A 17,089-nucleotide genomic window follows, 5' to 3' on the forward strand; every position below is an offset into this window, starting at 1 on the left:
GTGGAAAAGAATGCAGAATTTTCTTGAATCTCTGAGCTAAAATGCAAGCCTTAAATGGAATCTCTTCTGAGTTTTGACTGCTGTGCATTTATATTCATTCCCCTCTGCTATTAGGGGTACTGTGATGAAAAAATTTTTTCAAATGTTACTTATACAAAGATATATGGAAACAATCATTTAAAGTAGAAAATAGATGATTATTTTGATAGTCAACAATGATTTAACTAAGTTGACCATTTAAAATGAAAAATTAGGAGTTCCCTTCATGGCTTAGCAGAAACGAATCTGACTAGCAACAATGAGAATGCAGGTTCGATTCCTGGCCTCGCCCGGTGGGTTAAGGATCCGACATTGCCGTGAGCTGTGGTGTAGGACAGAGGTGGCTTGGATCCTGAGTTGCTGTGGCTGTGGTGTAGGCCGGCAGCTGCAGCTCTGATTCAGCTCCTAGCCTGGGAACTTCCATATGCTGCAGGTGCAGCCCTAAAAACACACACACTAAAAAGGACAAGAAAAACTAGCTCCTACTTTATGTTGTACAAATGAGAAAATTAAGAACCTCCTAGGTGTGGGAGTGCCGGGCACTGGGACTGATTAAGGGCAGTGCGAGCTGTTTCTTCTCATGGTGGTGGGTTTGAGATAAACACTATATGTCTCATTAGAAGTTTCATCAAGAGTGTGAAAGAAAGAGGAGGAAGGCTGTTCCGTGTGAAGAAAGGTCTACTTTTCCTTAATGACTACACTATGGAACAGGTTGTGAAGGCTAATAAAATCTCTCAGGGAGAGTGAAAAAGGAAACTCATTTAGATGGAACAATAAAAAGAAAAAAGGTGGAAACATGCTAAATGTACAATTAATGTTTTTGACAGAACTAGGAAAACTAAGGCAGTGTGGTATTGTGGAAGGGGCACAAATAGCCCTGGAATCAAAGCCTGCCTCTGCCGTGTACTAGCCAGATGACCTCTGACCAGTTATTTGACCTCTCTGAGCTTCATCTGTAAATGGTTCAGTTGTCAGGACTAAGTCTAATAATACACATATGGTGTCTGCAGTCATATGACACAGTGAGCAGAAAGCAGATGTTCATTTCCCTGCTTTCACCACTGTACACGCACACATATCTCACCCCTCCCCCACCATCAATAGAATAAGCGAGAAAGCACAGTGAAATGATAGATTTTCATCCTTTAAGTTTTACTTTCTGAAAGTCTTGGATTGATGGGTGAGAGGATAAAAAATAATTTGCTTTTTATTCTCGTTTTTTTTTTTCTCAAGTTTCTTGGTCTCTATATCAGGTTAAAATGATTTATTTTTCATTTTCATATTTTCTCCTTTCTCTTTTTGTTATTTATTGAGTTAAAGTTCTCTGGAAATTAAGTATCTCCTCTTCAAAAAAAAGTTTCTTACATTGGATATTTAAATTATGGAGCTTTTGATCCACAGAAACCTAAATGTCCTGTGTTAAAATTTCCTAAGAATTGACAGTCATTTCAGATGATAGAATCTGTATATTGTAGGCTTACATACATCTTTGCCAAATTTCAGATGGCTGTGTCACTATTTTAGATGACTTGTAGCTTCCAAACATTTTTTGAAGTATCCACCATAATCAGAAACTTCTTTATAGTAATGTTTCCAAAGTCATAATCATGATCAGCTTGTGAAATCCTTATTTCACTGCTCGCTCCTGAAGTTTTTCTTAGTGTTTTTTGAGTGTTTTTGCCCATTTATCAAGCATTTGTTTTATTCAAAGTGAATTGGCTAAATTCGAGAGAACATTGGTTGGATTTCGTATTACTTCTTGGGTGGCCTTTCAGACACAATTTCTTGTAATGACTCATTCATTTGAAGGCTGGTTGGCTTTGGTTGAGAGTCTCAGTTTGTTTCCATCCAGGAAACCTAGCTGCCACACTGAATTCCATTAATATTTTCAAGGAACATCACTACATGTCTCCAGCTTAACATCCTAGTTGAAAGCTTAGAGTATATGGGAATGAATAGGTTGTGAAAAATCTTGCTTCAGTGGCTTCTTCATTTGTTAAACTGTCACAAAGACTCCTTAGTGTTATAGTGTGGCATGCTGTTGATAGAGTCACAATTTTGTGTAAGACAGACTGATTTTCATTACTTTGTGCAAGAGCCCATTGCAAAATTAGAATCCCTTCAGTGCTTTATTTCCTACAATATGCCTGGTACTGGGAAAACAGCAGTAAATGAGATAGATGCAATCAGGCCTTACACTGTGGGGTTGGAAAAAAGCATTAAAAACATGGTTACTTAATTGCAGGTATGTTAAGTATGATGGAGAAATTTTTAAACAATAGGAGGCCAGAGGGGTTTGAGGAGTAGATTAATGAAGAACAGAGCTCTCCTAAAAAGTTACTTCTGAGCCCAGAACTGAAGGATGAATTGGAGGTTTCTAGACAAATAAGGAAGAACATTCTAGAGAAGAGAAGCACAGGTGGAAAGACCTTACTGTGGGGAGGAGCTTTGTGAGAACTGGAAAAGAAGCCAGCACAGCTGGGGTGAAGTCAGTGCATGGTTAAGTCTTCATTATTCAAGGCCTTGTAGAAAATGTAAGGGTTGGAGTTTTATCCCGAAAAAAGAGTGCACTGAAGCTGTTAGAGCAGAGTAGTGATACAACTGGATTTATGTTTATGTTTGTCTCTTATAATTTCTTGCTCTTTGAAGAATGGGCTAAAGAAAGAGAAGAAAAATTGTAGGGAGGCCAGTTAAGAGGCTGTTTAGAAGAAACTTTCAGTTGAATTTAAGAGGTCTTTGATTAAAAGGGATTCCAGAATTAGGCCAGATTCTGACTTAATTCCTTTTAAAGACTTTTGAACCAAACACATCTTCTACAAGGAAACATTTCAAAGAATTGGGATTCATCCTACCTGAGTTTGTGGTTTTATTTTTAGTGATTTTTGAGCTGTGGTTTTTAGTCTTTTCCATTCTATTTCTTTTCATTTTCACCTATAAACGTCATTTTTGAAAGATTTTATCTACCAATGAAAGGAACTTTTCCTATTTCAATTGAGTAGCAGGAAAAGACAGAAAATAGTATTATTCAGCACTTTAGTAATATTTAGAGGATTGGTAAGTTGTCATAATGTCATCAGATTCCAGCTAGACTCTGAAATTTAAATTTTCATTGAGGAGTTCCCATTGTGGCTCAGTGGACTGTATCCATGAGGATGCTGATTCAGTCCTTGGCATCGCTCAGTGGGTTAAGTATCTGGCATTGCTGTGAGCTTTGGTGTGGGTCGCAGACACGGATTTGGTGGCTATGGCGTGTGCCAGCAGTTGCATCTTCGATTCGACCCCTAGCCTGAGAACTTCCATATGCTGCACATGCAGCCCTAAAAAGAAAAAAAATTTTTTTTCATTGAAAATTGATGTATGTGGATCCTAGAAATATCCTGTGCATCATATTGGCAACAACTGTTTAGAAGTTCTATAGAGAGAAACTCCTAAGTTACTGCGGGTCTTGGCAAGAGAGACAGAACCAACCACTCACAGGTCCAGACTTGGAAACTTAGATCCTTTAATCCAGAATAATAAATGATACTGATGTTTTCATTCTAAAACGTAAATGTAAAAACATCATTTACCACTGAACTTGAAAAATAAAATAAGTTTTATAAGTAAGTGCTCCAAACTCCTGTTTTTGCATCTAGATTAGCCAGTTTCTGCAAAAAGCTCAACATTTCTAGGATGACTTTGGACAATAATTTTTAAGGTAATTTTAGTTCTAGAACAGTGAGCTCAGAAGACATACCTGCATTTGCTTTGAAAGCTTCAGGTCTTCTAAAGTGCAGCCTCTATTTGTTATGGGCCATCAGTTTGGCATTTGTGTGTCCATGTGTATACACATGTGTATGTACATGACCAGCTGAAAAGTGATAGCCCTGATGTTCCTTTTTTTAGAACATGAAATGATCACTTAAAAAGTGATGTTAAACCTCATTACTTCAGATTTAATGAATCCAGAATTTTGTAGTGGAGTCTAAAGTTGACCTTTATTTTTGTAGGAAAAAATGGGAAGTAGTTTAAATTTTTTTGTGAAATAAAATGATCCAGTGTAGGTGTAACAACATACTCCCTAATTGGAACTCATAAACACTTGTTTATTCATTGCCTGCTGACCTGTTAGAATCTGATGACATTGTACTTAAGACTTGGGAACAGCTGAGCCTGGAAATATTCTCCTCTGACAGGGTTATGGTTGCTATATGTTAGATTATTTTTAGAATTAACACCAATAGTATAAACACTTTGATTGCTACATTCTTTAACCACATTTTTATGCAAATATTTTCCATTTCTTCCAATTTACATCAGATTATATTAACTTGTAAATGAAACATAGGGTGGAATAGAGAACTCCTTTCTAATAGAGTCCAGATTTCTATACTAGTTGTTTTTTTTCTGTGTGGGTGGTTTTTGGTTTTGAAAATAGGGCATGAATTCCTTATGTATTGTTTACTACCTTAATTGTACAGTAGTTTTATAGAATCCTTTTTGTTCTCAGTGTTAATACTTAGCTATATTTCTATTTTTAGCTTTTCTGTTGTGACCCTAATTTTTGTTATTGTTGTATCTGGCAAACATTTAAAAAGTTTTGAACTATTTAGTAAGATTGTATTAATAAAGTCTCAGTTTACATGCATATTTTTAGGTTTGTCCTTATTTATACACAAGTGAATATTTATAGCATTTGTGTGTATGCATGCAGAAAAATATCTGTAATCTGACATCAATTTGTAGAAAAAAGTACTGATGAATAAAATGTTACCAGTCTTATAAGGAAAGAACATTTATAAATAGAATTAATTTGTTAAGGTGATGTAACCCAAAGAGGCAATTTATTTTATGAAATGGTGTATTTCAAGCTCACAGATAACCTGAAGAGCACCTTTAGTGTTTTCTATGCTTTTTTTTTTTTTTTTTTTTTTTTTTTTTTAGTTAGAAATTCTGTGAAGGGGCTGGGTATGTATTTGTGCTGTCTGGGGACATATTTATTCACTGTTATACTTACTAAGATATTATTAATGTTCTCAGTGCTACGTTACAAAAGAATTTTAAAGAATTATACTCTTTAATATGTCTTAATATCTTTTATATTTTAATATACGTCATGTTATTTTAATATGTCTTATAATGTCTTTTAATAGGTCTTATATTCATTTCTTAGTACATAGGAATTTAGTTGTGTGGGGTGGGGAGTGATTTATCCACATGTAGCTTGTAGCCTATCCAAGCTACGTAACTGCTTGGATAATATTGCTAACTACGTTAAAGCTGTCTTACATTACTTACTGCTTAGGCAGCTGAGCCTTGCCTACATCATCTGTTAAAAAAAAAATTGACTATTTTCATCTGAGAAAATTTTTCCTGAGCTCCTATTGTGGACTCAGCTTCCATAGATGGCATTTTAATATTTCTAAGAGAAATATAAGATTTAATCTCTACCCTCCGTGCATAAAACGAGATTAGATGTAAAATACCACATAAATTACCTGCCACTTAGTAAATGTTAGTTGGCTCTGAATAACAATAAATTCTGTTTTATTATATATATGTAAATATCCCTTCACTAGACTGCAGATGGTACAAATCAATGCCAGATTCCTGTTGTGGAAATGAGGAATTATGCCCAAGGTCACATAATAAAATTGATGAGAACTTAGCAACATGATGAGCCTTGTCTCACATCCTCTAGCACTTTGAACAGAGTAGCTGTCCATACACTTATTATGCAAGTCATCTGACAAAGTGTGAATTAGAAAAGCCCAACTTCATGTCCCTTCAGCATCTGGGAAATTTGTTATTTTGAAGAATTTAGAGCAAACAAAGGAAAAGAAATTGTAGGTATACAGTGTCTTGCTTCATGTATTTTCTTCTTTCCGATAAATAAGTACAATAACCTAATTATAGTGCTTTAGGCTTTCTTGAATTAGAATAAGTACAGGCACTCAGGCATCCCCTTCCTTCAGACCTAAATGGCTTCAGCTGGACAAAAATTACACCCTACAGGTAATATGGTTAGTTTTATACTCTTGAGTGATGGTACTAATACCACTGAGAGCTTTTTTTTTTTTTTTTTTTTTTCAATTTATTCAAGAACACAAAACCAAGAGTATTAATTGGCAAAAATCTAAATTTCTTTTACAATCCTTCAATCTCAGAAATAGCCGATGCTGTCAGTCAAAAATATTTCCAAGATAGTGGAGTTCCTGTTGTGACGCAGTGGTTAATGAATCTGACTAGGAACCATGAGGTTGCAGGTTCAATCCCTGGCCTTGCTCAGAGGGTTAAGGATCCGGCATTGCCATGAGCTGTGGTGTAGGTCGCAGATGCAGCTCGTATCTGACATTGCTGTGGCTCTGGTGTAGGCTGGCAGCAAGAGCTCCGATTAGATCCGTAGCCTGGGAACCTCCATATGCTGCAGGTGTGGCCCTAAAAAGACAAAAGGCAAAAAAAAAAAAAAATTTCCAAGGTAGTAACCAATATGCTGATATATTTGATTGATTTGTGACTTTATAAAATATTTATCATATTTTCATGGTATTACATGTAGGTTAACATGAGGTATCATGTTTAGAAGAATATTTTGTGGAACAGTTATGAAGTTCCTAAGCCTATGCAGTTATTATATATTGGGACATTCTTGAGCTACACTTTTTTAAAAAAGGCTGTATATAGGCTATTAATTATGGCTCATGATAATATTACTAAGTTAAAGCTGTCTTAGAAAATCTGATGTTGATATGTTTATTAAGAAAACTCTGAAATCTTTCATCCTGTTATTGATTATTGGCTCACCTTTGACTCCATCTCAGACTTCACATCACCAGCCACTTTTCTGAATATGGATATTCTCTCATGCTCTTCCTGACAATCACATTATCCTGCTTTCAAAACTCCACCAAGACCTGCCTTCTCTGTAAAGCCTTCTAAGGTTAAGGAAGGCAGATGTTAGAGCAGCTCTTTTTATAGGAATTATGATCACACTCACTTTGGGTTAGACTCTGCTACTAAGACTAGTGTACAGTCTGCATTGTAGATGCCAACTTTCCTTTGGGCTGTGCCAGGAAAAGAGGGAATTGAATGCGGGAATAGAATCTGGCCTCAGCAGAACCCCTGAGGGCATTCTGCTTCCAGCTGCTGCCACTCAATTGTCCAGAGACCCAAATGAAGTATACTGTGTATTTGGTGTTTTGTATAGAAATATATATGTTATTTTTTTTGTATGTATTAATTATTTGGTTAAAATTACCAAAAAAATTCCCATGCAGAAACCCTTATTTGGGAATGGAGTAAATTATATACCACTCTTTACTTTGAACACATCACTGACTTTCTGGTATAGTCAGACATGTTAAAGTGGACCCAGCTTGAGAGTTGAGCTGACAATGAGTACTTAATCTGTATTTATTATTATAATCACTGCCCTGAGCACTTTACACGTATTAGGTACTTTTAATTTGCTCATGTCAGAAACCTTTGAGTTACCTTTGACTCCATCTCAGCCACTTTTCTAAGTATGGATGTAAGTATACCAGAGTCTGACTGCATCTCATTGCCTCCACTGCTATGCTCTAGTTCAAGTTACCATTAGCTCTTTCCTCGGTTATGGTAAGGGGTTCCTCGCTGACCTTTCTCCATTTCAGTCTACTCTCAACCCAGTGATTGGTACGATCCTGTTAAATCAACGGTCCCATCTCATTCTGGGTAGTGTCCTTACCTCCAAGAAGGTACAGGATATGGCTCCTCCTTACTCATTTGGCATCATCTCTTACTTATCTGTCCCTTTTCACTCTGGCCTCAGACATCCAGGCATGCTCCCTCCTCAGGGCCTTTGTGATTCTCTTTTCCTCTTCTCAGTTATCCACAAACCTGATCCCTCATTCCCTCACCTATTTTGGAGTTTTATTCAACTGGCTCCTTCTCAGTAAGGCCTACTCTGACCCCTCTGCTTAAAATTGCAACCCATTAACTTTCCCTAACTGCAGTCCTTTCTTTATTTTTCTGGAGCATTTATTATCTGCTAACACAGTATGTTTTTCTTACATTGTGTGTTTTCTCTGACTGCCACAGGCGGTATGCTTCATATGTGCAGGGATTTTTGTCTGATTGTTCTTTGCTCTATCTCTAGCACCTCAGTGAACACTTAATCATAATACCTGCCTACTAAATATGTGTCGAGTGAATGAACAAATAAATAAACAAATGAATTGCCAATCCTGGTTCTGTCTTTTACTAAGCCTTATTCTATCCATCAATGAGATGCATGGCATATGGAAGGAAATGATTACTACTTTATAATAGCTTGTTTTTCTTTTTAAAATTTTTAATAGTTTTATTAAAATTGATTTATATACAAATAATTCATCTACTTAAAATATAAAGTTCACTGATTTTCAGTATATTCAGTTGTGCTGTTATTACCACAATCAATTTTGGAACATTTTCATCACCCAAAAGAAACCCCATAGTCAGTAATAATCACTCCCCATTCCCTAGCCTTTAATCCTTCCTGTCCTAGGTTACCACTAATCTACTTTTTTTTTTTTCTATAGATTTGTCTATTCTGGATATTTCATAAAAATGAAATCACATATAAGTAGTATGTGGTATTTTGTGACTGGCTTCTTTCTTTTCTTTTGCTTTTTTTTTTTTTTTTTTTGCTTTTTAGGGCCGCACCCATGGTATATGGAAGTTCCCAGGCAAGGGGTGGGATCAGATTTACAGCTGCCGGCCTACGCCACAGCTACAGCAGTGCCAGATCCGAGCCACGTCTGCAACCTACAGCACAACTCGTGGCCTCACTGAGTGAGGCCAGGGATCGAACCCGTATCCTCATGGATACTAGTCATATATTTGTTTCTGCTCCGCCACAACGGTAACTCCCATGACTGGCTTCTTTCACTTAGCATGTTTTCATAGTTGACCCATGTTGTAGCATATATGAGTATTTAATTCCTTTCTATGGCCAAATAGTATTTCATTTTATGAATATACCATTTTTTTTCATATTGTGTTTACTCATTCATCAGTTGATAAACATCTGTGTATAAAATACGGACACATATTTTTAACTTTCATGAATATACACCTAGTGGTGGAACTGCTGGGTCATATGGTACCTCTGTGTTTATGCTTTTAAAGGCACTGCCATACCATTTTCCAAAGTAGTTCCATCATTTCACAATTCCACTAGCAGTGAATGAGTGTTCCAGTTTCTCCATATCCTTGCCAGCACTGGTTATCTGTATTATTTTGATTCAGCCATCATAATAGGTATAAAGTAGTATCTCATTGTGACTTTTATTTTTATTTCCCTGATAGCTAATGATGTTGAGTATCTTATTGGCCATTTCTATGTCTTCACTGGAGAAATGTCTGTTTAGATCCTTTGCTCACTTCTATCTTTTTTTTTTCCTTTTGGGGGCCTCACCTGCAGCATATGGAAGTTCCCAGGATAGGGGTCGAATCAGAGCTGCCGCTCCCGGCCTATGCCATGGTCATAGCAACACTGGATCTGAGCCACATCTGCAGCCTACACCGCAGCTTGTGGCACTGCTGGATTCTTAACACACGGAGTGAAGCCATGGATCAAAGCCACATCCTTATGGACACTGTCAGGTTTTTAACCTGAGGAACTCCCTTTGCTCATTTTCAAATTGGATTATTTGTCTTTTTAATGTCTGATTGTAATAATTCTTCATGTATTCTGAATACTAGACCTTATCAGATGTATGATTCACAAATACTTTCTGTCATTCTTTGGTTTATCTTCCTCTTTCATCGTTGCATTCTTTGAGGCACAGCAGTTTTAGATTTTGTTAAAATCAATTTATATATTTTTATGTGGTTGCTTTTTCTGTCATATTTAAGAAACCATTGCTTAATCCAAGGTCCAGAGTTATACCTATATTTCATTCTACATGTTTTATAGTTTTAGCTCTTGAATTTAGATTCACTCTGAGTTAACTTTTGTATATGATCTGAGGCAGGGGTTCAGTTTCAGTTTTTTGCCTATGGATATCCAGTTGTCTCAGGACCATTTGTTTAAAAAAAACTGTTTTACCTCCATTGTATTTTCTTGGCACCCTTGTTGAAATCAACAGGCTATAAATTTGAGGATTTATTTCTGGACTCTTAGCTCCATTCCATTTATTAAAATAGCTTCTTATACATTGCTATGAGAAGTCTTTGAGTCAGGTGGTCTCCTTTGAGCTGTTTTCATATCGCCTAGACTGTTCTTATTAGTTGGGAGCTTTATAGTAATAGCGATTTTCTGGAAGTCTATTTACACATTTTAAAGCTTCTTTATTCCCTGCTTAATTGATGTTTTCTTTGTCTTTGTGGAGTTGTAATGGTTAGTCTGAAATCATGACTTTCTTTCTCTGTCTTTCATCTTCTTGGCTCTCTTTAAAGCTGTCAATTTTGTGTTCATATTTTCCTCCTTGGGAGCTCTTTTTAATCCCCATGGAATTTGAGAGCAAAGTTCTTGTGAGTTACATACATTTGTGCATAATCTGGAGTTTCAGCACTGCATGGACTTGGTTATAGCAAAGATCTGTTCTGACCAAGTGTATCCACAGTTGACTAGCATTCTGGCCTGTGGCCTGAAGGTAACAGGGCCAGCTGGCAGTCTCCTTGTGGTTCGAATGCCATGTTGGACCACACAGGTACCTTTTCATCCCAGGCTATTAATCTTAGAAGTTCAGTTTCTAGTCTTAGAAGTTGGAAACTCTTTTGGCAAAAGAGGAAAGTGGAAAATCAGTTCTTGGTGCTTCTGTGTAAAGATTTCAAGAGTAAGTATAGAATATAGGTAATTCAGGTTGTCTGCTTTTCCCAGTCAACCAGGTGGTAGTGAACCTCTGTACAGGCAAGAATCCTCTTAAACTCCTAAACATAGATTTAACTTAATCATCATTCAAGTGCCTATGGTATGTATATATTAATCCATGTAATCACTCTCAAAATACCACTTTCCTATTGGTTTAACAGTTATCATGCTCTAATTTTTTTGACACATTCCAGTTGAATAATAAACATAATTTTTCTTTGGAATTATAGAATAGAATAATCAGCCTGTGCTTGCCATTGACTTAATAAATATTTGTGTACCATCAGTGTGCCAGGAAGCATGGGAGGTGTCATCTCCATCAGTGTGTTGGGTAACAGCACAGTGCTTGGCTTAGCCTTTATATCACCTTTTGGTTACCTTAGGACCTTCTTCCAGGTTTCCCCCTGCAAGTTAGGACATGATTGGACTTAGCCAAACATGCTAACAATCAGGAACTATTATTCATCCATTTATTCAATAAATGTTGATCAAAAGCCTCCTTTATGCCATGCCGTAGGTGATTGATGCTAATGATTCAAAGGTAAGGACCAGTCACACCCTCCTTTGCTGCCCATAAACTGGGCATCATAAAATGATATTGCTAATAATCTGTAACTGCAACAAATCATTCTTACATGACCCGTGATACCGTGAGAACATAAAATAGTCATCCATTCATTAAAAAAGTGCCCACCATGTGCTATCACAGTTTGACTTGTGAAGATCAGGGATGGCTTCTGAGTGGTTGTGACAGTTAAGCTGAGATCTGAAGAGGACTCAGCCAAATGCAGGGATGGTAGAAATTCCCTCCTGGCCTAGAGAGCAGAGAACCAGAAAGACTCGTATGGCAGAAAGCCAGGACAGGGTCAAAAACCAGTCTGAGGGGAATTCCCTTTGTGGCTCAGCAGTTAACGAACCTGACTAGGATCCATGAGGATGCGTGTTCGATCCCTGGCCTCTCTCTGTAGGTCAGCGATCCAGTGTTGCCATGAGCTTTGGTGTAGGTTGCAAATGCGGCTCTGGATCCCTCATTGCTGTGGCTGTGGCTGTGGCGTAGGCCTGCAGCTGTAGTTCTGATTCGCCCCTAACCTGGGAACTACCATGTGCTATGGGTGCAGCCCTAAAAAGCAAAAAAAAAAAAGCAGTCCTAAAAGCAGGAGGAAACCATTGAAATGTTTGAACCAGAAGCCACCTTTGATACAGCCTGTGAACTTGGTCTTATTTTGTCAAGTTTAGCTCTTACTCAGATTTGTTGATTTTGAGATAGAAAAAGTTAGCACTTTTAAAATTCTGTCTTATATATGGTGTGCTTTAGAATTACCTGGAGGACTTGTTAAAACAGATTTTGGAGCCCCACTCCCAGAGATTCTTTGGTCTGGTGGTGTTCAAAAATTTGGATTTCTAGTGACTTCCCGGAAGCTGCTACTTGCTGCTGCTGGTCCTGTCTGTGGACCAGATTTTGAATAGAAGTTATTTAGAGCAACAGAATTAACACACTTCTCTTGGGTTCTTTTCCTCATGTGTATCCAGCAAAGGATCATTTTTAGTTATGTAATAACTAAGAATTTGTTTCAGGAGCTATATATTATAGATGCTACTTCAAGTCTATAAATTACACTAATCTGTATACCTTCGTGTGATGTGGTAGTGTTCTGTATTGGGAAGACATAGCCCCAGAAACCAGGATACTTCAAATCAGAAAGAAATTGTGATTAACAAAAACTTGCACAAAGTTCTACCTTGATAGCTGTTAAGATTTTGAAGTTTAGAACAATATGATTTAGGTTTGGAAACAGTTGGTGTTTCGACACGAGTAAATCTACTATTATTGAATCAGTTTTTTATTTTTGTTTTTCTAGATCTAATTACTTGTTTAGACACTGCATCCAGTTTTTTGGAACCCGAGTTCAGGTATGACCATATTTGTCTTTCTTTTTCTTAAATGTTATTCTTCATCTACTTCATCCTCATCTTATGCACCTCACATTAATGTATATAGTGTGACACATAAATATTGTTCGAAGACATCAGTAATTCAACTTATTTAAAGCCGTTGAGTTGCCATGTATAAATTTTACCTTGCTTGTAGCATTTGAATCCTCTCCATATGAAAGCAGAATTTGAGTATACTTAAAAGTAGAACTAATTACTCTTCAAAACCTGGCAGAACTCCTAATAAAGGTAGACAAGCTATTTATGTTTGCTCAAAAAGAAGTAAGAGGACAGTCTGGGCTGTTGGAGAATTCCTCAGCGTTCTTACCCAGGGGACATTTTTACCACCACTTTCCTGCTTTATGCCTTTGTCTCTTGCCTGGACTGGATTAACTTATAATTGATTTCCCATTTCTAACCTTTGCTGTCTTTTTTTCTGCCATTCACATTCTGCTGAGTTATTTTCTGAAATCTATTCGATCCCTCCCCTGTTTTAAAATCTTCAAGAGCTCCTTATTATGACAAAATGTCATCCACTTTCCTTAGCCTGGTTTTCAGGATCCTTCAAGGTAGTCTTTGGGCCATTTTTCTAGGCTCATGTTAACATACTCATGTTGAAACGTCTCTGTCTTGTTTAAACTGCTCTGAGGTCTCAGAACTTTTATCTAACTTATAACTTTTATCATTTTATTCTTCTCTGCTTAACAAATTCCTTCTCATCTTCTAAGACCCATCTCACTCATCTCCCCCAACTTGCTACCACTCCCCAAAGACTCTTCCTGTTATTTTCAATAATGGTTCTCTCTTTGTGGATCAGAGAGCTCTTCCACTCTTGTGGGGCATCCTGGTTTGCAGAGGTCACCCTGTCATGAGTGTTTGGTACACGGCCCTGCCAGAGAGCCCTCTACTCTCTTAGACCCTCTACTCTCCAGCTCTGTCGTCACCATCCACATGATGGTGCCACCACCATCTCCCATCCAGACTACTGCACTCTCTATCTAATGATGTCCCATCTTCACTCATGGGCCTTCCAGTCTCGTTTATGTCCAGGAGCCAGAATAACCTTTTTTTAAAAAAGCATAAATCAAATTTTATGTATATACCAACAAAATCCTTTATTGACTTCCTCTTTTTACTTAGAAATATACTCCAAGACTCCTTACCACACACAGCCCCCATGGCTTCTGTGTGATCTGATCCCTGTTCCTTGTTCTAAGTTTCTCTCACACTGACCTTACCTTTCCCGCTGCACTTCGTCTGCACTGGTCGTCCTCAGTTCCAGACACACACAAGCCATCCTGTTCCTTCTGAGTGGGGTGCATGTTGCTCCAGTGACAGCTGGTGGGACTCTGCTGAGGCTTCACTTCCTGAGAGCCCCATCCATCCCCTAACTGAGGCAGGGAAGGACCCTGAATATGAACATGTCACCACTCTGTGACCTGGGCGAGCACACAGTTCATCCGTTTCCTCATCTGTAATGCACCTACCACATAGAGTTCTTATGTGGATTACCTGAAGTGGGTACTTAGAATGCCACCTGGCACATGTTAAGTTCATTGAATGTTTGTATTACTTTTGTTAAGATAAGTTCCTCCCATTTATTTCACAGAGTGCCTTTTATTTGTTTTTCCCTTTTAAAAAAAAAAATTAAGGTATAATTGATTTACATTGTTATCGAGTGCCTTTTCTTTAGAGTGGAGTCATAATCTAATTACTCAACTGAGTATCGATTTAATGTCTTCTCCCACCATGGGACTGTAAACCCAGTGAGGACAGCTCTATGTTTGGTTGGTTAACCTTTGTAAACTCAGTTCCTAGCGTAGCCTAGTACTTAGTGTACAACGTAATAGACCTTTGCATAAATGTGTTGAGTGGGTAGGTGAATGAGGGAGTGAGTGAATAAATGCCAAACATTTTTAAAAACTTAAATTTCATCAGTAGAAGATGGTAAAACAAATTATGGTTCATCCATAAAATCTGATATTAGCTGTTAAATGTTCTGAATAGCTCTTACAGTAGAAATGTGTCTGCCATTCATTGTGAAGTAAAATAATAAGCAGTATGTAAAATAGGGATAATTTTTGTACATATGTGGGTGAAGACATGTTATGTATGTATAGGTGGATCGAAGGAAGTGTTTAAGGGCTTTTTAGAAGTGATGGTTCTCTCAGAGCAGTGAGATTATGTTTACATTGAACTGAAAAATAGGTAAGTGACTTTTTTGGTTTTTTTCCCCAGAAAGTACAGCACTATATACCCTCTAACTTGTCTTTATTTCATAGCAAGTACTGCCCAGCTGGTTGTCTGCTTCCTTTCGCTGAGATATCTGGAACAATCCCTCATGGATACAGAGATGTGAGTTGGATATAAACATAGAGACTTGGTAAAGTTGTGATAAAACTTAATTTTTTTTTGACTTCTTCATAGGTAGATGTGTAACCTATTGTATATCTTTTTTTTTTTTTTTTTTTTTTAAAGGGCCACAGTTGCAGCTTATGGAAGTTCCCAGGCTAGGGCATCAAATCGGAGCTGCAGCTGCCAGCCACAGCCATGTGGGATCTGAGCCATGTCTGCAACCTGTACCACAGCTCATGGCAATGCTGGATACCTAACCCACTGAGCAAAGCCAGGGATCAAATCCACACCCTCATGGATACTAGTCAGGTTCATTACCACTGAGCCACAATGGGAACTCCCCTGTTGTATATCTTTGTCTTGATTATTTTCTAGTAATTACTTTTTTTTAGTAATAGGTAACATTTTATTCTTTTTTTTCTGCGAAAATCTGTTTTATGTTATGACATTAATAATCCCATGTTAAGAAAAAAACAGCTCAGGTCAATTAATTTCTAGAGGAAGTATAAGTGTCTTGTTTATGAATTATCAAAAGAAAATTTAAAAGTAATCTTTTCCTTTTCCTTCCTGAAGTCCTCGCCATTGTGCATGGCTGGTGTGCATGCAGGCGTAGTGTCAAACATTTTGGGTGGCCAGATCAGTGTCGTAATTAGCAAAGGCATCCCATACTATGAAAGTTCTTTGGCTAACAACGTCACGTCTGTGGTGTAAGTATAGTGCTCTTTATAATAAGCATGTTGCACAGGGGTGGGACAGGGCCGAGTTAGACCTCAGCAATATCACTGTTGATGTCGTTGATGAAATAACGTTTGTGTGACAAGGACTCATGTTGTGTGTGCTCCATGTCTCAGTGTTTTGGTGAGCACAGGCAAGGTCGTACTACCTTGGCTTGTTCTTCATCAGAAAGGTAGGTAGTCATTTGGAGGAGTGATTTCTTCCTTCTTTTCTAAGTGTTGAAAGAGCTTGGAGTGAGTCTAGAAGTTTATTGCCAAATCCTTACTTCATTTTGAAGATCTGAAGGTACAACTAACTACTCTGTTCCCTGTAGCCTTTGTGACCCAGAATGGATTAGGATAATTGAAACACTTTTAGTAGAAATCACATTTTGACATAAATCAGAGGTAGCATTTTGAATGTCTCTTATCCCAAGAGACTATTTTAAGAATGTATTTTCATGGTATTTATGATGTTCTACTGTTTTATACAACATAGATTAGGCATCAAAAGCAAGAGCTGTTGAAACATTAAATGGAAACAGTACATGTGACCTGTTTTTGTCAATCTTGCATCTTAGACATGTTTGGTCCTACAGACAATACTAAGCATAATTGAAAGCAGCTTCTCTTCAGATCCTAGGCCAGTTTCATTCAGAAGCCAAGAGTGTGGTCCATGCTAAGGATAGTATAAAGCAGGAGCAGCACACTTTTCCTGTAGAAGGCCAGCTAACAGATATTTAGGCTTTAAGGGCTACATGCATATCTCTTAACCATGTGGAAACCATTCTAAGCTCTTGGCCATACAAAACAAGCCATGCATGGGCCCTCGTTTGCCCATCCTTGGTATAGAGTCAGCTATCTTTCCTTCTAGTTTCTTCTCGATGGTTTTATGCGGGTCATTGCATTCTTTTCCACTGTATGACCCTTAGAAAGATTTTTTTCTTTTTTCCTTTTTAGGGCCACACCAGCAGCATATGGAAGTTTCCAGGCAAGGGGTCGAATTGGAGCTGCAGCTGCCAGCCTCCACCTCAGCCACAGCAATGAGGGATCTGAGGTGCTACACCCCAACGGGAAGTCCCAGAAAGAGTTTTTTTCATACTCCAAAAAAAAAAAAAAAAAGAAAAGGGTAGGTTGCATCCATTTGTAATGGTTGTAATGTTGTGCCAAGGCGGAGCACACACTGATGATCAGTGATTTTATTCCTCATTTCCTTAGGGCCCTGTGACCTGTG

The 17,089-nt window shown here is 37.8% G+C and overlaps 1 protein-coding gene across 2 annotated transcripts in view; it reads left to right on the forward strand.

Moving 5' to 3' along the window:
• The window catches only part of DCBLD2 (discoidin, CUB and LCCL domain containing 2), a 96,313-nt gene that overhangs the window by 54,445 nt on the left and 24,779 nt on the right, over positions 1 to 17,089 (forward strand). For both annotated transcript variants that reach the window (XM_021070662.1, XM_021070663.1), the window contains 3 exons: positions 12,715 to 12,766; positions 15,070 to 15,142; positions 15,716 to 15,849. In XM_021070662.1, coding sequence (XP_020926321.1) covers positions 12,715 to 12,766; positions 15,070 to 15,142; positions 15,716 to 15,849 — 259 coding nt within the window. The remainder of the gene's footprint in view (positions 1 to 12,714; positions 12,767 to 15,069; positions 15,143 to 15,715; positions 15,850 to 17,089) is intronic.

The sequence above is a fragment of the Sus scrofa genome, chromosome 13, assembly GCF_000003025.6.
Source record: "Sus scrofa isolate TJ Tabasco breed Duroc chromosome 13, Sscrofa11.1, whole genome shotgun sequence".
Taxonomy (NCBI): domain Eukaryota; kingdom Metazoa; phylum Chordata; class Mammalia; order Artiodactyla; family Suidae; genus Sus; species Sus scrofa.